Source organism: Mercenaria mercenaria, chromosome 2 (assembly GCF_021730395.1).
Source record: "Mercenaria mercenaria strain notata chromosome 2, MADL_Memer_1, whole genome shotgun sequence".
Lineage (NCBI taxonomy): Eukaryota > Metazoa > Mollusca > Bivalvia > Venerida > Veneridae > Mercenaria > Mercenaria mercenaria.
In genome coordinates, this window is record NC_069362.1 from 56,415,560 (window position 1) to 56,439,539 (window position 23,980).

Genomic DNA, 23,980 nt, shown 5'->3' on the forward strand with positions numbered 1-23,980 from the left:
TAAACCAGTAGACACGTATGAAGTTTCAATTCAATACATACAATCATTAGTTTTGGAGATGGAAACTTGCACGCAAAGCTTTAACCAGGATTTTGTAAGTCCAAAAGGGGGCAGAATTTGGCCATTGCAAGTCAGAGCTATGGGACGCCACTTCAGGTACAAGAGGTGACTCAACAATAATGATACATTAATTGTGTGCTGTTAATATCATATTGAAAAAATATATATCTGAATGCCTGTAGTAAATGTGATAATGGTGTTAATAACTGGGCCAGTAAGGTAAAAAAAAGTTATTACATAATCTTGGTTTGCTGGAGTATGGGATTTCCCCCACAGTGTTGAAATAAATTCATTTTTACCGATATTCAAGCAAAAATTAATAGATCGTTACTTGCAGCAGTGGCGTACTGACATAAGAAATAATAGCGTTAACACATTTATATTTTTACATTAAAGAAGATTTCTGCTTTGAAAAATACCTCAATCTGTTTCAAACTAAAACTTTCAGGTCTGCTTTGACACGACTTATGTCAGTTTTGCGATTTAAACGATGTCGAAGACGAGTACCATTTCATTTTAAAGCGTAAAGCATATGAGCAAATAAGAAGTCAGCTTAATCTATGTAAATTTATTGTAAAAGCAAATAATAGTCGAAATGAACTATCTACTCACCTGTAGATTACCAGTTAGCAAATAGAGTAAATGTAACTTAAGAGAACTTTTTATATTTCCTATATAATAAAGCATATCGCAGAGTTTAAATTGAAAAACATATCTCACTTTCGCTTTAATTCTGTTCATACTCCACTTTGTGTGTTGAATTAAGGATTAAGTTAATAAACTTAAAAATACTTCTTCTTTTTTTCAGCTCAGCACATTTGTATTAATTGCTTTGATGGAATTATGTCTCTATTTTGTATTGCAAAAGTTTTCCATATGTGTTGTCATAATATTAGCCAATTTCATTGTATCCGTGACATCTGGAATTGTATTATGTAAATCATATTTAAGTTTAACAAAGTACCTGTAGTGTATTCGTTAAATAAACTTTCTGTTCTGTTCTGTTTCTATTCTGTTATAATGGAAAAAAGCAAATGCAAACGGGGCAATTTTAAAAGTTAAGCTATTGCAACTGCCAGTTGGTCAAAAGAATAAGATATAATGTCCTTTTAAATATTCTTTTACAACATGTTCTTGTCTTATTTGTTCACATTTCAAAACTTTAAAGTATAGCTTCAACCATTTCATTGTTAAAAGTGAAATTTAAAATTATTTATTTCTTGATTATAAGATCACAAATCTTTTAATAAATAAGTAAAAGCTCATTCCCCTTGTTTGATAAGCCAATACAAGCTGAGGGCAGGCCATAAATCGATGAATTAGCTGCGGCTCATTAAATGATGGTTAGCACATGAAACGCTTAGGTAACACATCACAGTAATAGCAGCCGATTGTCACTGAAAGAAATTAATGGGAATTTGTCTCACAAATTTGTGAGACACTGGTAGCCAACTTTCACCAGTCCCTATGTTTGGAGCCAGGGGCAATAAAAAATGTCAATGTAGAAACAACCTTCTGGAGTTACTTCCCTCTTAATGAAGAAAACTGATATATGTAAGTAAGAACAAACATAGGGACGGGAGCCAGTCTAAAACCAGACATAAAGAGCATTGATTGAAGACGAATAAATCTTATCTGAATTTCAAATCCCCCATTCTTTGCTGCTAAGTGTTTGCAAATCGTCTGGAATCCCTTCGTTACCAACTTGTTACCCGGATATGAACACGTTCTTGATCCTGTCCATAGTGCTCGAGATTTGATTGACAAGTACTTCAACTACTTTGATCTTCCTTAACTTTTGTGGCGACTGAGCGACACTTCCGAATGAAACGGGAGTAGAATTGCTTCTATATCGAGGCGGGGAGAATAAATACAGCATAAACATTAGTAAACACACAAACCTTGCCTTTGTAACAAAGTTTGTACTAAAAACGTGTATGGGTAATAACGACTTTTTGATCCTCTTGTATAGTTATCACTGTTCATAGTAACAAAAACTTCTCTCCTTTTTACCCACTTGAATACCTTAAACAACCCCGTGCTGTGGCACATTACTATTCCAAGAGCAAATTTTAAAGATATTATTAGCTACTAAATAAAGGGAAATATTTTACTCCTGACAATCTGTTTGAGAAATTCAATTTATTATTCCTACATTACAGAGAAATGAAAGGCCATTAAATCTTTTCTTACTCCACAAAAATGATATATCATTGATATAAGCCCTGTTATAAAATATACCATTCAGTGTATTGTTGATGGATCGCTCGGTCTAGCTATGAGGTATTCATCACGTTGTATTTACGCCAAATAAGGGTGACCCCTGAACGCCCCTAATTAATAACAGGGGCACATCAGACTGTGTCAAGTTGACTGGGCTGTCTGGGTCGCACAATGTGCTTTTCAATGCTGACAGATATTAATTTCTTACAGTTTCCTTTTTCAAAGCCGTAGCGCCAATATATCTGAACTAAAGTAAAGAAATACTGAAAATTAAGAAGTACTGGTGGCATATAGCGTTAATGGAATTGGGTAGCATAATATATTGCTGTTTAAATGATATTGAACGACTTGATCTAAGGGTCACAACAGTCATTCACTACTCCTCTCTTATTACAGCTTTTCATTTCAAAACTGCAGTAAAATGAAAAGTAAATTGATACTTTATGTACAGTGGAGACTTCAGATAGTGTGACTGTGCATGGCCTTCTGTCACATAGGATTCAATTTTCGTCCCTTAGCAAGGAAACCATTTACACTAAAGATTCACGTGGCACAGTTAAAGGTAGTTAATGACATCTTGGTCTGCTAATGCGTTTATTACATGTATTTGTGTTCATTAAGTTCTTGATATATGTTAGATTTTTTTTTTAAATTTGATTTTCCTATTCTGGTTGCCACACCAATGTAGCAATATTTTAGCATAAGCAAAAATCTAATAAACACATTTTGCCTTTGGAATGATATGAATAAATATGGATTGTTGTATTAAACTTGTCAAAGATTTGCATTAACAAATGTATACTTTGCTGAAATTCATTAGAAATAAAAGTGTTTTTTTTAATCTTCCCAATATAGGCAGATTGAACATAGATTAACACTTTGTGCTCAGATGAGCTGAAAAATATAAGAAAATCATGTTATAAAGTTGACATTTAAAATCTGATTTTAATTCATTAAATGTGATAAATCAACAGTCAAACTCAGTTTACAGAATAATTTTAAAATATATTATGTTGGTATTTATGTGTACAATGGTAAATATTCTCTTCACTTTATAATGACAAAAATGTTTATATTATTATGTGCACAGTGGTGAAATGGATACAAAATGTATTCTCTCCACATTATAGTTAGATGTTTTTATTTTCAATCTGTCTATACAATTTCTGTGTGAGGTTCTTGCTTTGTAAACCTAACATTAATACATATTTCATAAACTTGCATAAAATCAAGAATACATTCAAACTAATTTTGCAAATTCTCTATTATCAACAATGAAGCAGTGCTAGAAAAGAGAAAACAATTTAACCTTAACCCTTATTATGCTGGACACGATTAATTCTGCCTTTGCGACTAATGTAGATCATGATCAGCCTGCACATGCATGCAGTCTGATCATGATCTGCACTGTTTGCCATTCAGTCAGTATATTTTTGGTAAGCATCCCTTTTTACAGTTAATGGTACTGTCCAAATTGAAAGACAGACAAGTTCATTTTAGAAATTTAGCAGGATAAGGGTTAAGGCCTGAATTAACTTCAGGCCACTTCCTAACTACAAAAAATATGTCAGTTTATTGAATAAAGTCACTAGAGGGTATTTATGTTCTCTGCTGAAATCACTCAATTTATGGTATTCATTTTACCAGATCAAAAGGCCCCAGGTAATTCTCTGGCTTATAAATCACTTAGGCCTAAGTGTGGAGTTTGAAAACAGATTGAAATTGACAAGTTTTAAAGGTGTCTGTCAAAACTTATGACATAGTACCTAACATCAAAAGCTCTACAAGATATACAGGTAAAGATTTATAAACATTATGAAGATCTTTGTTGAATGCATGTCTAAAATTTCTTTTCATCTAAATAACATATGGCCATCAAATTTAATTGAAAATACTGCACTACTTTCAGGCTTTTTAATGGGTTTAACCTTCACAATAATCTCGTAAAATATTTACGAAGAGTGTTAATTAACAACGCTGGATATTTTGCTGGTCGAAGGGAGGTAACAACTCTTCAAGCATTTTATCACCTTTGACAATAAAGTCACTACATAATTTTGGTATTAAACTAGTGTTAATAAAGCTTTGACACTGACTTTGTTTTAAGTATAGGAAGTGTTGGTGGAAATGACTTGGTCTATAATTGGCAAAGAAAGAAGAAATTTTGATGTTTCAGCACGACAAAGTAACAAGTGATAAGAAGACTGCATTTGTGCCATTCCACACTGAATTTATCAAACTTATTGAAAGCCTACCCGTTTAATTATTTCATTCAACATGTTTAATAAATTCAATATGAAGTCTTTCATGAAGTCTGATGAGGATCCATCAAGTGGTTCATGAGAAGAAGTTGTTTAAAGGTTGTGCTATTTTTAGCTCTAAGGGCCCCTAAAATGGGAAAAGTGCCCCATTTGAATAAATTTGGATCGAAACCTTGTAATGATGCTAAAGACCAAGTTCCTCTTGACCTCGTTTAGGGGTGCTACAGCTAAAAACTCCAGGGGCAAAACCTCACATTCTGAAGAATATTCCTATAAAGTTTCCTGCCTTCAGGTCAAATACTTTTTGAGATATGTATGACACAAACTTAAAAGTCCTTCCATGCATATTTTTTACATATTCAAGGGCCATAACTCTGGTCTTGTGTTTATAAACAAAGGCATACTTTGTTTGACGGTATCTTCCTCTTCTACCAGAGAAATAAAGGATAAACAAGAGCTGTCAAAAGAGACAGCAAGCTGGACTATTTCCATGATGGATAGTGAAAAAGGGCACATTTGAAAAAGTGGGAGCTATCACATGTAGTGTTTAATGACTCAAAAATAGATGAAGATATTGAGTCAAATGTATTTAATAATAACAAAGATGGAGCGGAAGTGTATCAAAACCAGACAAAATTCATGGAATATTTCTGCAAGAGTAATGCACCATGTGTCATATCATGTGGCACTTAGTAATAGCTGAGAGAGAACGAAAGTGTGTCACAACTTTAACCTAAACTTCTAAGTAAAAAGTGGGTATAATTCTTAAAATATTGGTGCCAGAGTTACCGACATTGTGTCATATGAAGCGAGTGATGGAGTGGAATAACCATTTAAGCTTGAATCAAGAGATGGTGCAAAAGCATCAAAATTAAACTGAAATTGTAAGTATAAGGGGGACATAATTAAAATAAAATATTTATGCCAGAGCTATGTCATATGATTAGGACAAAGATGTGGAAGAACACTTAAGTTTGAATCAAATCCATTAAGTACTAACAAAGATTTAGTGAAATTGCATCAACATTAACCTGAATTCTAAGTAAAAAAGGGGGCATAATTCAAGAAATATTAGTGCAAGAGTTATGGCCCTTGTGTCATATGATGCGGGTGATAATGAATCAAATCCATTTATTAATAACAGAGCTAAAGTGCAAGTGCATCTACATATAATCTGAAATTTTTAGTAAAAAGGGGGGACAATTAATGGAATGTTGGTGTGATAGTTTTGGCCCTTGCATCATATGATGTGGGTGATGATGTGGAACAACTGCTTTATGTCTGAATCAAATTCACTAAGTAATAACAGAGCTAGAGAGAAAGTGCATCTAAATTTTAACCTGAAATAAGTAAAAAGAGGCCCAAATGGACCTAAGTCACTCACCTGAAGAAAATCTTAACCATCTGACTTTGATTTTAACTTGGTTTGGAGAAAATCCTTTATGATGTTCATTAAAACAAAAGTTATTTAAAGTTTTATTCTATATTTCACTGTCACACACCAAAAACACATAACCATCAGAAGAAATCATTTAAAGGTATTTTTATTTTAACTCTAACGGCCCCTAAAACAAATCTGGCATAAGACCTTATAATGATGTTACAAACCAAGTTTGATGAAGATCCATCAAGCGGTTCATGAGAAGAAGTACTTTAAAGATATTTCTATTTTAAGCTCTAGTGGTGCCAAAATGGGGCCATGTGCCCCTAACTGAACAAACATGGTAAAGGATCTTATAATGATGCTCCAGACAAGGTTTGATGAAGAACCATCAAGCAGTTCATAAGAAGAAGTTATTTAAAGGTATTTCTATTTTTATTTTAGTTACAACAATGAAATGGGGGAAGGTGAATGAAAGAAGTTTAATGAAATTCTACCGAACAATTAAAGGGCAATAACTCTAAAGTTACTAATAGAGATCTTGACAAAAGTGTGTGTGTGCTACCACATTATGATCAAAATTCAATTTAAGTTTCATAGTTCTAGGTCAAATATGTCATAAGTTATGAAGCAGAAATTGCCATACTTACAGTACCTTATATAGTTAACACTAAGGGCCATAACTCTGGTGTTACTTGGGCTATCTGACTGAAACTTGATGGGCCATATTTCCCTATAGTGGTAAACATGTATATGAAGTTTTATTTAAATATATCCAACCATTTCCTAGATATGGCTCCGGACAGATGGAAGTTCCTACATACGGGTATTTATGTGGCTACTCTTTTGTTCTCTCTATTGTTCCTTTAGCCACGTAAAAGAAAAATAGCCACATGAAAGCTTACAGAATGAATGACATCAAAGAAAAAGTGCATTTACCTATTGTTCCTATAGCCATCTAAGTACGCAAATGTAAGTTCAGACGGAAGGACGAACAGACAACGCCAAAACCATATCCCTCTGCCTTCGACGGTGGGTAACAAATTTTAAAGAGGATTTTATAATGATGCTACAGATCAAATTTGATGAAGATCAATTGAGCTAATCGTGAGAAGTAGTCGTGAAAAGGTAATTTTAATTTTAGCCCTAACGGCCCATAAATGGGGCCAACTACCCCCATTGAATATATCTGAGCGTGGACTTTATAATTATCCTACAGACAAAGTTTGATGAAGGTCCATGAAGCTGTTCATAAGAAGAAGTCGTTTAAAAGTATTTCTAATTTCAGCTCTACCTACTGTCACCTAAAAGGAGCTAAGTGACCTGTTTGAACAAAATTGGGAGAGGACCTTTTAATGATGCTATAGGCCAAGTTTGATGAAGATCCATCATGTGGTTCATGTGAAGAAGTCTTTAAAGGTATTTCTATTTTAAGTTCCAGACTTATAATGATGCTACAAATAAAGTTTGATGAAGGTCCATAGAGTGGTTCATGAAAATTAGTCATTTAAAGGCATTTCTAATTTTAGCTCTGGTAGCCCCTAAAAGGGGCCAATCATCCCCATTAGAATAAAATTGGGAGAGGACCTTATAACAATGCTACACACCAAGTTTGATGAAGATCCATCTAGCAGTTCATGAGAACAAGTTGTTTAAATGTATTTCTATTTTTATCATCTAGTCGCCCCAAAAAGGGGCCAAGTGCCCCCATTTGAACAAAATTGGGAGAGGACCTTATAATGATGCAACTTCCAAAGTTTGATGAGGATCCATCAAGCAGTTCACAAGAAAAAGTTCTTTAAAGGTTATTTTATTTTTAGCTCTGGCTGCCCCTAAAAGGGGCCAAGTTGAATCCTTTGAAAAAATTTGATAGAGGTTCATGCCAGGATGCTACTGACCAAGTTTGGTGTAATTCTGACCAGTAGTTTCAGAGGAGAAGATTTTTAAGTAAAAGTGTTGATGCAGGAAGCAGTACGATAGACCAGCCACCTAGACTTAAATAGCTTACCCTGAACTAAGTTCAGGTGAGCTAAAAGGTGGTCATAATTCATGAAAAATTGTAGCCAGTGTTACAGACTTATGATATGGGTGATAATGTGAAAGTTTGAATCAAATCCATTCAGAAATAACAATGATATAATTAAAGTCAAAATTAAAATCTTAAGTAAAAAGGGGCCATAATTCATGAAATATTGATGCCATATTGATGGCCCTTTTGTCATACGATGTGGGTGATGATGAGAAATAATTATTTAAAGGTGATGGTGCATCAAAATTTTAAACGGAAATTCTAAGTAGAAAAGGGGAATACTTCAAGAAATATTTGTGCCAGCGTTATGGCCCTTGTGTCATTTGATGTAGGCGATGATGAGGAAAAACTACTTTAAGTTTGAAACAAATCAGTCAAGTATTTACAGAGATAAAGAGAAAGTGCTTCAAAACTTTTAACAAAGGTGTGGACGCCACCACCGATGTTAGGTCTAGTAGGATAGCTCTCTATATACTTGGTATAGTCAAGCTAAAAATTAGTTATCAATTCAGTTTTATTCTGTACATCACACTAAATATGTAACTGTCCTTCTATTACAACTTCTTGTTCGGTTTCATATTCATCCTGATGTCATTTATATGTCTTTAAGTGTCTGAAATGCTTCTCTGATGTCCTTACCTCATTTTCAAGAAGGAAAATAGTCCAATATTGGACAAAATATATCCATATTTCCTGCTTTGATTATGTGTAGGATTTATTTCTATGATTTTGCTATGTATGTCAGTTTTTAATGTTTTAATGAAATTGCAAATAAAACAGACTAAAAATTCTATAACAAATATAACATGTAGCCGTTTGATGAAAAACACCCCTGCATGTATCAACAAGAGAAGAAATCTGCCAAAAATCTACATATATACAAAAATGTACTGGTAAAATAAATAAGTGTCTATTTACATGGAATTACACAATTATGCTCTGAATATAATCACATATTAAAACAAAATAGTAAAAACAAGAGCTTTCACTGTAAATGGACATACACACCTCAGTGTATCTGTCATACTGAATAGACCTGCTGCATATCAAAATTGAACATTACGTATCAGTAGGGGAAACTTTCTGTTCTGGAAGTCAACCACTGGGTTTTCCACTTCTTCTTGATAGTAAACATAGTAATAGGAGCCTGATTCCAGATTGGGAAGTAAAATCATTCTTTTTTGCTTTTTTGACTTGTTTTATTCAAAAGGCTTTCCCCTACTGCCTAGTGGTTTCAACAGAATCTTAATTTTTGTGTAAGCTACCAACAACCAAGTTTTATTGCAATATCACATTTCTGTCTAGAATTAAATGGATTTTTTTATCAATGAGCTTGGCTTTAACCTCAGTGGCCCAAGTAAGTTCCAGGTTAGGTATTTATATAAGTTTGCTATACACCAGAACTGGTGACATCAATGACAAAAACTTGCATATAGTAAAAGTGACCTTGACTTCACTGACCCAAATCTTACTTCTTTCATACCAAAATAATTAAGTCCCCAACCAACATTTGAACAGCTGCCTGTCTATTACCTTCAAATTTCCCCCATTTAAAGAGGTACTGTAGACCAATGCTTCAGCCAACCCAGTTAAAATGGATTTTTTAATATATATCTGGAAAAGAAAAAATTAACTTACTTTTAGCAAGATAATTCAAAATGTATTTGTGGTATAGTTATGGTTTTATGCAGTGCACCTCTTCTAATTATTCTATACTCTTAACTAGAGCTGTCATAGGAGTGATGATATATAATACCCCCACAGTACCTTGTCACAGTACCTTGTCACAGAAGTAAGCCAATGTCAAAGTCTAACCTCAGAATCAATAGAGTTCATCTACTGGTCATGATCAACCTCCCTATTAAGTTTCGTGATCCTAGGCCAAAGCGTTCTCTAGTTATCATCAGGAAATGATTTAACTGTTCCGAGACACTTTGACCTTGACCTTTGACCTCAAAATCAATAGGTGTCATCTGCTGGTCATGGCCAACCTTCCTATCAACTTTTATGACCCTGGGCCAATGCGTTCTCAAGTTATCATCCGGAAATGGTTTTACTGTTCCGGGTCACTGTGACCTTGATCTTTGGCCTACTGATCTCATAATCATTAGGGGTCATCTGCTGGTCATGATCAACCTCCCTATTCAGTTTCGTGATCCTAGGTCCAAGCGTTCTCAAGTTATTGTCCGGAAACGATTGAACTGTTCCGGGTCACTCTGAGCTTGACATCAATAGAGGTCATCTGCTGGTCATGGCCAACTTTCCCATCAACTTTCATGATCCTAGGCCCAAGCGTTCTCAAGTTATCATCCGGAAACGGTTTACCTGTTCTGGGTCACTGTGACCTTGACGTTTGACCTACTGATCACAAAATCAATAAGGGTCATTTGCTGATCATGACCAACCTCCCTATCAACTTTCATGATCCTAGGCCTAAGCACTCTCAAGTTATCATTCGGAAACTGTTGATATGTTCTGGGTCATTTTGACTTTGATCCTTTATCTACTGACCTCAAAGTCAAACTTGACCTGTATTTCATAATGTTACACCTGTGTACCAAAGTTTATGATCCTAGGCCCGAGCATTCTCAAGTTATAATCCGAAACCGTTTAACTGTTCGGGGTCAATGTGACCTTGACCTTTGACCTACTGACCTCAAAGACAATTTATTATCATTTTCTATAATAACTGAGAAAATAAATGAACTAGAAAATGCTTTTGTAAAAAAGCGCATGTCTCCCCCAATGCAAAGTCCTATAGGCAAGAACTCAATAGGGGTCAGGAGCGAAAGTCAAAGAGACACTGATGGTTGGCTGCAATAGGGATCATCTACTTGGCATGTCCAGTCATCCCGCTAAATTTCAACACTCTTGGCCTAGTGGTTCTCAAGTCACTGTTCAGGCTCCTGTGACCTTGACCTTTGATTAAGTGACCTCAAAATAAATAGGGGTCATCTATTCTGCATGTCCAATCATCCTATTAAGTTTCAACATTGTAGGTCAAGTGGTTCTCAAGTTATTTCCAAAAAATGATTTTACATGTACAGGCCACTGTGACCTTGACCTTTTATAGACTGACCCCAAAATCAATAGGGGTCATCTACTCTGCATGTTCAATCATCCTATGAAGTTTGAACATTCTGGGTTAAGTGGTTCTCAAGTTACTGATCGGAACTGGTTATCAATGTTCAGGCCCCTGTGACCTTGACCTTTAACGGAGTGACCCCAAAAACAATAGGGGTCATTTACTCTGCATGACAATCATCCTATGAAGTTTCAACATTCTGGGTCGAGAGGTTCTCTAGTTATTGACTGGAAATGGTTTTCCATGTTCAGGCCCCTGTGGCCTTGACCTTTAACAGAGTGACCCTAAAATCGTTAGGGGTCATCTACTCTGCATGACCAATCATCCTATTAAGTTTCAACATTCTGGGTCAAGTGGTTCTCAAGTTATTGATCGGAAATGGTTTTCAATGTTCAGGCCCCTGTGACCTTGACCTTTGATGGAGTGACCCCAAAATCGATAGGGGTCATCTACTTTGCATGTACAATCATCCTATGAAGTTTCAACATTCTGGGTCAAGTGGTACTCAAGTTATTGATCGGAAATGGTTTTCCATGTTCAGGCCCCTGTGACCTTGACCTTTGACGGAGTGACCCCAAAATCAATAGGGGTCAATTACTCTTTATGACCAATCATCCTATGAAGTTTCAACATTCTGGGTCAAGTGGTTCTCTAGTTATTGATCGGAAATGGTTTTCAATGTTCAAGCCCCTGTGACCTTGACCTTTGACGGAGTGACCCCAAAATCAATAGGGGTCATCTACTCTTCATGACCAATCATCCTATGAAGTTTCAACATTCTGGGTCAAGTGGTTCTCTAGTTATTGATCGGAAATGGTTTTCAATGTTCAGGCCCCTGTGACCTTGACCTTTGACGGAGTGACCCCAAAATCAATAGGGGTCATCTACTCTTCATGATCAATCATCCTATGAAGTTTCAACATTCTGGGTCAAGTGGTTCTCTAGTTATTGATCGGAAATGGTTTTCAATGTTCAGGCCCCTGTGACCTTGACCTTTGACGGTGTGACCCCAAAATCAATAGGGGTCATCTACTCTTCATGACCAATCATCCTATGAAGTTTCAACAATCTGGGTCAAGTGGTTCTCTAGTTATTGATCGGAAATGGTTTTCAATGTTCAGGCCCGTGTCCTTGACCTTTGACGGAGTGACCCCAAAAACAATAGGGGTCGTCTACTCCAGCAGCCCTATGAAGTTTGAAGGTTCTAGGTCAAATGGTTCTCCAGTTATTGCTCGGAAATGAAGTGTGACGTACGGACGGACGGACGGACAGGGCAAAAACAATATGTCTCCTGGGGGAGACATAATAAGGAAAAAATCTCCAGTATTACTGGTGCTAGAGTTATGACTAGTGCTCAATGCACTCATCCTTATTGTAAATTATTACCGGTACTATACCATTATTACAAGTTTGAAGTCTAGCTCTTCATAGTTCTTAAGTTATGCACCAAACAAGCAAAGGATTGTAAGAGCACAAAATGTTTTTACAGCTACTAAATGTTACTAAATATAACATGCAACAGACTTCACACAGAAGATATTCCATTGGATTCAAGTACACTTATCAGTGAAAAGCTTTGTCTATCTACACACCAAGTTTGGTGACAATAGGTCTACACAAACTAAAGATAATGATTAGAAACATTTTATTATTAATAAGAATGGCCTTAACATTGATCAAAATGACCCCAACCTTTGTTTTGATAAAAATTACACACACACCAAGTTTGGTGCTGCTACAGAAATGGTGATTGTACACTGCACTTCTCCTCAATAGAATTATAAATTTATTTCAGTATCATGCATAAAACATGGTAACACCTATCAAGCAAAATGAATAGACAGGCAGTTTGATTACTATATGTTGCCCTTCAATAACATAGAAACCATTCAGTGAAAACTAAAGTAGACAGAAAATTCTCTCAACTGCACAACAATATATCGGAGATGAAACAACTCTGTCAACTATACTGAAAAATTCAAAATACTGACATTGCTTTCACGTTTATCTCTTCAAGTTGGTAAAAAAAAAATAATATTAAAACAAACAACGGTACTTCCTAAGCTGCAGAGAACAGTAAACTTTAGCAAAATACTCTACTTGTTATATTCTGCAGACATGAGTTGTAATTAAAGTTGTGTATCAGTGCTGACAGGATATAACTGAGGATCTATAAATGCACTGATAACATAATTACTCTAGCTTTTACAAAACATTTGTTTGTAAAACATATCCAATGAATTCAATTTCTGATGATGATGTACAATAACTATCCTAGGATGAATGAATTGACTAGAAAAAGCCTGTATCATCTGGAAACACCTGTATCGAGCCCCAGTAACTGTTTCATTGTTTCAAACACAGAGAACGATACGGCAGTCATTGGCACTACACGTAAATAGTTTATAGTAATTCCACGATATAGTCCATTCTTTATACCATGTTCACAGTATACTGTCTTTAAAATTGACCACAGAGATTTACTGAAATAGAAAATCACATGCTTATCAATACTCTTCCAATGGTCAAAGGGAGGTAATTCAAATTATAGAAATGAAAATTAAACAGACTGGCAAAGCTGTGTCATAAAAAAACCCGAATACTTTAGAGTAGATTCTTAATAAACTTTCAAAATCATGCAGCAATATTTTCTAAAATGATGTGTACATCCACAGCTAACATGGGTGCCTGTGGTACCAACAAGTTTGCATGTATTAAAGTACAAGTTTCAGCAAAAGACAGAGGAACTAGAGATATCACTAGAGATATCACTAAAGGTGATTAATACCCCCAGATGTTGCTTTGATACATGGTAAGTAAAATGTTGTGATTATCACCTTTGGCCTTGTATTGTGACCTTAGCTTGAACCTAGTGCCATGTTGTCTTGATGAGGTTATCTTCTGATACTAGTTTTAGGAAAATTGTTCCAGTGGTTTAGAAGATTTAAAACGGAAAAAAATTCAGATATCTGATCTTTGACCTCCAAGTGTGACCTTAGACCTAGTGACCTGGGTTGTATGCTCTTCACTACATTTTGATGAGAGAAATATTTTTTGGTGCTAGTTTTATGAAAATCTTCAAAATGGTTTAAAAGATATGGTGCAGACATAAAGTTAAGCTATCTGACCTCTCACCTTGAACTTGGACTAAGTGGCCTGAGTTATGCGTTCTGCACATCGTCTTGATAAGGTAAGTATTTGATGTTAGATGAAAATCCAAGGGGTTTAGAATAGGGATGGCAACGAGTACCAATTTTGGTACTTGAGTACTTGCAGATTTTTTCGATTGAGTTCTCGGTTACTCGTTAAAAGTGGTTTCTGTAACCAGAATAGGCGAGAATCAGCTTAGTTCCCTATTAAAGGGAGATAATTTAAAATAATTTGTTGTTTCACCATTGCTCTCGTAAGCAGTGATACAATGTTTCAAAACTATTTTTGTTGTTGGATACAGTTGTAAGTAATTACTTTGTGCTAAATGGAAAACTCGAGAATGTAAAACCAACACAGACGATAACAATTTATTGATATATTACAAGTAACTTTTTATATCCACGTAATAAGGTAAGATAATCAAAATATCAAAACACAACAAGAGCTGTCACAGGAGACAGCGCGCTCGACATTTTCGATGCTGGATATTGAAACTGGGCACATGTGAGGAAGCTGAAGTGTTTAATAACTCCATTGTGGATGAAGATATTGGATAATAGCTTAAGTCTGTGTCAAATGTAACAGTCTGTGTCTAACAGGGATAGAGAAGTGTATCAAAATATTAAATAAGTAAAAAAGGGACATAATTCATAGAAATTTCTGCAAAAGTAATGCACCAAGACATTGTGTAATATCATGTGGCTAACAAAAAATGTGGAGCAACTATTTGAAGTTTTAATCAAATAAGTGAGACAGAACAGAAATGCAACACAACCTGAACCTGAAATTCTAGTAAAAGGGGGGAATAACTCATAGCATTTTGGTGCCAGCATCATGAACTTGTGTCAAATGATGTTGGTGACCATGCTGCACCACTGTTTCAAGTTTGAATAAAATCCATTTAATAACAACAGAAATATAGTGAAAAAGCATCAAAATTAAACTGAAATTCTAAGTAAAACAAGAGAGTCATGATGACCCTGGATCGCTCACCTGAGTAATATGTGTTACATATTTCAAATGTCAAACTGATGCTAAAATTCATGTATTAAGAAAGTAGGTCACATTCATGGTCACTGAAAGTCAGTTTTAAGATTGGTGTGCAAAACTGAATAATCTTGGTAGAGGACCACAAGGCAATCCTACATACCAAACATCAAATGCCTAGGTCTTGTGGTTTCAGACAAGAAGATTTTTAAAGTCTTTTCCTATATAAATCTATGTAAAACTTGGGACCCCCAGGGCAGGGCCTCTTTTCATGCCAGGGGCATAATTTGAACAATCTTAACAGAGGACCATTAGATGATGTCACATGCCAAATATTGAGATTTTCAAAGTTTTCCCTATATAAGTCAATGTAAACCATGTGACTCCCAGGGCGGGGCCATATTTGATCCTAGGGGGGTAATTTGAACAATCTTGGTAGAGGAGCACTAGATGATGCTACATACCAAATATTAAAGCCCTATGACCTGTGGTTTTGGACAAGCAGATTTTTAAAGTTTTTCCGTTCTGTTGCCATGGCAACCAGAGTTCTGTATGGAATTCAATTCTTGAAATAATTTTTAAAAAAGACCATCCTAGGAACATCCCAGTGAAGTTTGATCAAAATTGGCCTGGTGGTTTAGGAGGAGATGTTGTTTAAAGGGAAGTGTGGACAGACGGACGAACGCCGGACGGTGAGCAATCACAATAGCTCACCCTGAGCCTTTGGCTCAGGTGAGATAAAAAGGGACATAAGCCACTAAATATTTGTGCCAGAACTATGGACCTTGTGTCATATGATGATGATGGCAATGTGGAAGAACTATTTTAATTTTGAATCAAATTTATAAGGTAATAATACAGATAAAGTGAAGGTGCACCAACATTAACCTGAAATTCTCAGTAAAAAGGGGGCATAATTCATGACATGTTGGTGCCAGAGATATGGCCCTTGTGTCATATGATGTGGGTGATGATGTGTAACAATTATTTTTAGGTTGAATGAAATCCGTTTGGTACTAACAGATAAAGAGTGGAAGTGCATCAAAACTTTAATCTAAAATTTTATGTATAAAGGGGGCATAATTCATGACATATTGGTGCCAGATTTATGACCCTTGTGTTATATGATGTGAGTGATGATGTCGAATAATTGTTGTAAGTTTGAATCAAATCAATTTAGCAATAACAGAGATAGAGTGAAAGTGCACCAAAACTTTAATCCGAAATTCTAAGTAAAAAGGGGGCATAATTCATGAAAAATTTGTGCCAGAGTTATGAACCTTGTGTCATATGATGTGGGTGATGATGTGGACCAAAATCATTTTAAGTCTGAATCAAATCCATTTAGTTATAACTGTGAAAGAGTGAAAGTGCACCAAAACTTTAACCTGAAATTTCAAGTAAAAAAGGGGGCATAATTCATGAAAAATTGGTGCCAGAGTTATGGACCTTGTGTCATATGATGTGGGTGATGATGTGGAACAACTATTTTAAAACTGAATCAAATCCATAGTTATAACTGAGATAGAGTGAAAGTGCACCAAAACTTTAACCTGAAATTCTAAGTAAAAAGGGGGGGGATAATTAATGAAATATTGGTGTGAGAGTTATGGCCCTTAAGCCAGATGAAAAGGGTGATGATGAAGAATAACTATTTTAAGTCTAAAGCAAATCCATCCAGTAATTACAGAGATAAGGAGAAACAAGAGCTGTCACTAATGGTGATAAATGCCCCCGCAGCACCTTCACCTTTGACCTGGTGACCTTGACCTTTGACCCCAAAATCAGTAGGGGTCGTGTACTCAATAAGTACTATCAGCATGTGAAGCTTGAAGGTCCTGGGTGCAGTGGTTCGCGAGTAAAGTGCCTACATGCAAAAAGTTAACGTTGTGACGAACGAACTAACAAACGAACGGACGGACAGTTGAAAACTAATATGCCTCCCTTCGGGGGCATAAAAAGAGAGAGTGCGTAAAAACTTTAACAAATGTGGGGACGCGGAAAGACGCCAACACCGGGACTCTCCATATACTTCGTATACCACTGATGTACCACTAATTTTAACATTTGCACACAGGCATGGTGTGATTTTCTAATTGTATATGATATAAGCGGTACTGCAATAAGCGGCATAATTACAATTAACAGCATTCATGATTTTTCAAACACGTGTTACCTGTCAGTGTCAGGATTCATTATTGACCATAGTGCATCAATTCACACCTTCATGTTCATATAATCTGGGTAACTGATCGAAAAAGATGACAGCTAGACACTTTGGTGTCGTTTAAATGGCTGCATTAAAACTGATGTGTTTCTAGTTTTCTTCTATTTTTCAATTTTTTTTTTTTTCAAGTGCTCGAATTCTAAATTTCGTAATCGCTACTCGGAACACCGAGCAAGTACTCTGTTAACCGATTAACCCTTGTCATCCCTAGTTTAGAAAACTGCAAGTTAAGGTGAAGCTAGTTTTACGAAAATCGTTCCAGTGGTTGAGAAGATTTGGAATGGAAAAAAAGTTAAGCTATCTGACATTTGACCTCCAAGTGAGTCCTTGGATCTGGTGACCTGTGTTGCACACTCTTCACAAAATCTTGATGACGTTAATATTTGGTGCTAGTTTTATGAAAGTCTTCTAAATGGTTTAGAAGATATGGAGCAGACACTAAATTAAGCTATTTGACCTTTGACCTTATGTCTTTGGTTGTACGCTATGCATTTCGTCTTGATTAGGTTAAGACTTCATTTCAGTGGTTTAGAAATTATGGAACAAACATAAATATGAGCTATCTGATCTTAGACCTCTAACCATGACCTTGACTTTGGATGTATTGACATGGGTTGTTGTGAATTCTGCATGCCATCTTGAAGACGTTAACAACTGATGCAAATTTTATGAGAATCATTCCACTGGTTAAGAAGATTTGGAACACACAAAAATTTAACCTCTCTGATCTTTGACTTCAAAGTGTGACCTTGACCTTGGCCCTGGTGGCCTGGGTCATACATTGCACATCATCTTGAGAAGGTAAATATTTGGTGCTAGTTTTATGATAAACTTCCAAGTGGTTCAGAAGATAATGAATGAACATGAAGTTGACCTTTCCGACCCATGACCTCAAAATGTCACCTTGACCTTGGACTAAGACTAAGACTAGGTTGTGTGCTTGATGAGGTTAATACCTGATGCTAGTTTTATGAAAATCTTCCAAAAGGTTTAGAAGATATGGAGCGGACATGAAACTAAGCTATTTGACCTTTGACCTCCATGTGTGATCTTGACCTTGGACCTAGGTTGTGCACTTTGCACCTTGATGAGACTTAATTGACGCAAGTTTCATAAAAATCTTCCCTACGGTTAGAAAGATATGGAGCGGACACAAATATGGATGGACAGACAGACAGACAGATGGACAAACAAATTTTAACAGACTAATGGAGGGACATGTGTGACTCCAATATAGCCCCCATACACTTTGTATCTGACATTTAACCACAGGTGTGTCATTCAAGGCCAATTTATTGGACTAATTAAATCAAATCTGGTCAGAACAAAATTTTACATTGTATTCAAATTTATATGAAGATTAAATGTGTACCTGACTGTTACATTGGCTTTCAAACATGACTGTCCCTTAAGTTTTATTATTAAATAAAAAAAAACATTGTACATACTCTGTGTATTTATGAGGTTCACACAACATTGTAGATAACTGTATCTTCCTTCTCACAACATCTAGTGGGTATCTAATAAAAGAAAATAAAAATTCAACATCACTGAACCCTTATACGCACTCACTTCTAAGTGCCTCCCTTACCAATGCCCACCTTCCACTAAAAACATTATATCATATATCTCATATGGTTTCTTAGTAACCCTAATAGCCAGCCCCCTCCCCCACCCCACCCCTTAAAATGTACATTCCTACATTCGTCACATACACACTATCTCATACTGCTGTTTCAATTCCCTCATACATCTGCTGCAACCCCCACCCACTTTTTCACACTTACCTATACTATATAATATCCTGGTAATTTTTTTTTGAACAGTCAAATGCACTGTCCTTCAGATAACTCTTGTTACTGATAAAGATAAAATTTTTAAATCCTTCAAAGAGAATTCAAGTTTGCTAAATATAATGAAGATGGCAATGAAGGGAAGTGTACAGCACAATCACCATAACTCTATCTTGAATAATTTAAAAATTGTCCCCCTCTAACATCTAGATATCTGTCAAATGCAAATGTAAACTAGAAATTATATTGAAATGAAAAGACATAGCTTTTTAAATAATTTCATATTAAACAAGAGCTGTCCGTAAGACAGCGCGCTCCACTATTCGGCGATTTGACAATAAAATGAATATATGTCTCTATAAGAGACCTCTACTTTAATAGGAAGATACACCAAGGGGCATAAGTCTGTCAAGATCACAAACTAGAGTTATTGGGATTTTTACCGCACATGCAGATGATGTTGGTAAAAATACATTTTAAGTTTCAAGTCTTTATCTTATATTGCATTAAAGTTATATCCAGAAAGCGAAGATTGCAAAAAAACTTTAAGTATAAAAGGGACATAATCCTGTCAAAAATACAATTAGAGTTACGGGGTTTGTAACCACACATGCAGATGATGATTATAAAGAGATTTTTTTAAATTTCAAGTCATTATCTTTTAAAGTACCAAAGATATGTCTTTAAACGAAGCTTTCGAAAAAATATAACATGAAAATAATTCCAAGTATAACAACTTTGTGACCTTGACCTTGGGTATAATGGGCCAAAACCCTGCACATACTTTGTTTGTATGCTGAACAATGTTTATGTGAACTTACAGTAAAATATAAGCAACAGTAACAAAGATATGATGGAAAAACAAAGGTTGCCGAAAAACTTTAACCTTAAAAATAACCTAAGTATAACACCTTGGTGACCTTGACCTTGGGTATAATGGGCCCGGACCCTGTACATACTTTGTTTGTATGCTGGACAATGTTTATGTAAAGTTACAGTAACAAATAAGCAATAGTAACAAAGCTATGACAGAAAAACAAAGGTTGCCAAAAAACTTTAACCTTAAAAATAACCTAAGTATAACATCTTGGTGACCTTGACCTTGGGTATAATGGGCTCAGCCCCTATACATACTTTGTTTGTATACTGGACAATGTTTATGTGAAGTTATAGTAAGATATAAGCAATAGTAACAAAGATATGACAGAACAAGAGGACCATGATGGTCCTGAATCGCTCACCTATCTCCACATGACCAAGGGTTCAACTGAGTATGACATCGTTATTTCTATTATTTGACATAGTGACCTAGTTTTTGAGCACATGTGACCTAGATATCATCAAGATAAAAAATTCTGACCAATTTTCATGAAGATCCATTGAAAAATATGGCCTCTAGAGAGGTCACAAGGTTTTTCTATTATTTAACCTAATGACCTAGTTTTTGAAGGCACGTGACCCACTTTTAAACTTGACCTAGATATCATCAAGGTGAACATTCTCACCAATTTTCATGAAGATCTCAAGAAAAATATGGCCTCTAGAGAGGTCACAAGGTTTTTCTATTTTTCGACCTACTGACCTAGTTTTTGACCGCACATGACCCAGTTACGAACCTGACCTAGATATCATCAAGCTGAACATTCTCACCAATTTTCATGAAGATCCATTGAGAAATATGGCCTCTAGAGAGGTCACAAGGTTTTTTCTATTTTTAGACCTACTGACCTAGTTTTTGACCCCACGTGACCCAGTTTCGAATCTGACTTAGATATCATCAAGATGAACATTCTGACCAATATTTATGAAGATCTCATGAAAAATATGGCCTCTAGAGAGGTCACAAGGTTTTTCTATTTTTAGATCTACTGACCTAGTTTTCAACCCCACGTGACCCAGTTTCGAACCTGACCTAGATATCTTCAAGGTAAACATTTGACAATTTCATGAGTTCTTGAAAATATGCCCCTCAGCACTCCACCTAAATGTTTTTCCTCATTTTCATACACTACCTACTGCTTTTATTCCCTCACATTTACCCCACCGACTTTTATACTCAGCGTGATACATTATGACAATATTCCCTGAAGTTTTTTTTGAAAAATATGCGTCCTTAGATAATTGGTCACAAAAGGATATTTTTATTTTCAGAATTTAGTTTGCTAAATATAATGAAGAGGCATAAGGGAAGTTTCGACATCACCTAATCATATCATGAATATTAAAATTTCGCCTCAATTGTTCTGTCAAGATGCATATGAAGAAATATTGGAATGAAGAGGACAAGCTTTTTATATTTTTATTAACAGAGCTGTCTTAGACCCTTACGTTGACATTAAATGAATATATGTCTTATAGAACCTTCTCCCTTTATAAGGATAGATAAGACAAGGCCTATCTGAGAGTCACAAAGGTTTTGATTTTTAGATCTATGTTGTTTAAACCCATTTGAAGTTTCAGTCTATTTGACATTAATTATATCCAGATAGGAAATTGCGACAAAAATTTTCAAGATGCAAATTGTCAGAAAATACTAGAGAGGTACAGGGTTTTTCCTACATGCAGACTAATGATTATAGAGATTTTTTTAGACTTTAAAATCATTGATCCTTTAATACATAAGATAAACAATTTCGAACAAATATCATGAAATAATTCAAGTAAAAATGTGACTGACCTTGGAGGCCAAGCCGTGCATACTTTGTTTTATGCTACTGACATGTTTTTGGACACTTACGTGAAACACAGTTACAAAGATATGATGGAAAAATCAAGGTGCGAAACTTTAACCTTAAATTTACATAAGATACTTGTGATGATTATGGCTTAGTGGGCCCGGTTTTTCTATTTTTGTATCTGACAGTTTTGTGCACGTGTACAGTTATCAAACTTGAACAATAGTAACAAAGCGATGACAGACAAATCAAAAGTTCCCAAAAAACTTAATTAAAAGAAAAGTTTACATCGGGACCTTGACGCTCGGTATAAGGCTCGACCTACGACGTTTGTACACGGCATGTTTATAAAGTTATGTCATTTGTGTACAAAGATAGCTAAAAACAAAGGTTGCTGAAAAACTTTAACCTTAAAAATAATCTAAGTATAACACCTTGTTGACCTTGACCTTGGGTATAATGGGCTCAGCCCCTTTACATACTTTGTTTGTATACTGGACAATGTTTATGTGAAGTTACAGTAAGATATAAGCAATAGTAACAAAGATATGACAGAAAAACAAAGGTTGCCGAAAAACTTTAACCAAGAAAGGTCACGCTGACGCCGGGGCGAGTAGAATAGCCCCCCTCTTCTCCGAATAGTGGAGCTAAAAAGTAAAAATTGTTGCTTAAAATGTGACTGACCACCTTTAAAGCAGAATAAATGGGAAAGTAATTGAACAATGTCAAATGTTAATGATCTTCACCATTTTTTAAAACTATTTTATGCTAATATTGACCAAAATAGCCATACTTGGAGTAATTTCGGGGAAATTCTTAGGAGCCTTTCCTCACCTCGAAGAAAGTACACTGCATAATCTGCCTGCTGCAAATCTTGGGATAAATGCCAGATTAAAACCAGGACAAGAAAGAATAACATTAAAGGCTCTTTTGACCAACCTTGCCTTGCAAATGGCTTTGGTCGCCACTATGTTATGATACATATTAAACAGGAGCTGTCGGAGGACAGCAATGGTTGCTAATTTGAAAGCCTTGTCAGTAAAACAAGAATTTGTAACAGAGTTACCAAGGTCCCTCGCCTAAGGACAATTTTCACAAAACATACTGCATGCCAATACAGCATCTTTGTATGAAAAAACAAAACAAGAGTGCCAGAATGACACAATATACACCCATCATGTAGATTTTACAGTAAAACATATTCTGTATGTTTGTTAGACAGTAAGCCAAAACAATGGCATATCCAATTCTAACAACCAGGTTAAAAAGTTTCAAGAATAAGCTATTTATAGTAGCAACAAAGGGAAGTAAGTTTTGTTTATATAAGTCCACATAAAAACTCATGGTCAATTATAAAAAAGTTACAATATAAGTTATTTACAGTAACAACAAAGGGAAGTTATTCTTAAAAAAAATCTAAGTCCACATAAAAATCCTTACCAGGTAGCGATAGGTCAAAATACTCTAAAATAATTTTAAACTAGGGACCTGGTTCTTGCACATGACACTCCGTCTCATGAAGGTGAATAATTGTGCCAAGTTACATCAAAATCTCTCCATGCATGAAGAAGAATGCTCCAGACAAAGTCATTTTTGTATCTGACTTTGACCTCTGTGACCTTGACATTAGAGCTAGGGGTCCGCATCTTGTGCGTGACATGTCGTCTCATTATGGGGAACATTTGCTTCAAGTAACTTCAAAATCCCTTGATGAATGGCAGAGATATGAACCAGACACAAAACAGACCCTGTTAACCTTTGACTTCTAAGGGTGACCTTGGAGATAGGGGTCTGGGTCTTGCGCACGACACATCATCTCATTATGGTAAACATTTATAACAAGTTATTCCAAAATCCCTTCATGGATGGCAGAGTTCTGGACCGGACACGAAACAGACCCTGTTAACATTTGACCTCTAAGTGTGACCTTAGAGCTAGGGATCTAGGTCTTGCGCATGACACATCGTCTCATTATGGTGAACATTTATGCCAAGTTATTTCAAAATCCCTTCATGGATGGCAGAGTTATTGACCGGACACGAAACAGACCTTGTTGACCTTTGACCTCTAAGGGAGACCTTGACGTTAGAGGTAGGGGTCTAAGTCTTG

The 23,980-nt window shown here is 35.7% G+C and overlaps 1 protein-coding gene across 2 annotated transcripts in view; it reads right to left on the reverse strand.

Annotated features, from left to right (window-relative positions):
- Positions 1 to 3,407: 3,407 nt before the first annotated feature.
- Positions 3,408 to 23,980, reverse strand: part of LOC123563998 (solute carrier family 25 member 16-like) — a 53,565-nt gene continuing 32,992 nt past the window's right edge. Inside the window, exons 8-10 of one of the 2 annotated variants that reach the window (XR_008369826.1) lie at positions 18,852 to 18,923; positions 9,459 to 13,522; positions 3,408 to 9,421 (exon numbers count right to left, since the gene is read on the reverse strand). Coding sequence is in view for 1 of the 2 variants with exons in the window: in XM_053536652.1 (XP_053392627.1) it covers positions 13,348 to 13,522; positions 18,852 to 18,923 (247 nt within the window). In the remaining variant the exon portion in view is untranslated. Of the gene's footprint in view, positions 13,523 to 18,851; positions 18,924 to 23,980 lie in introns of both variants that reach the window. The other variant, XM_053536652.1, reaches the window with a different exon arrangement.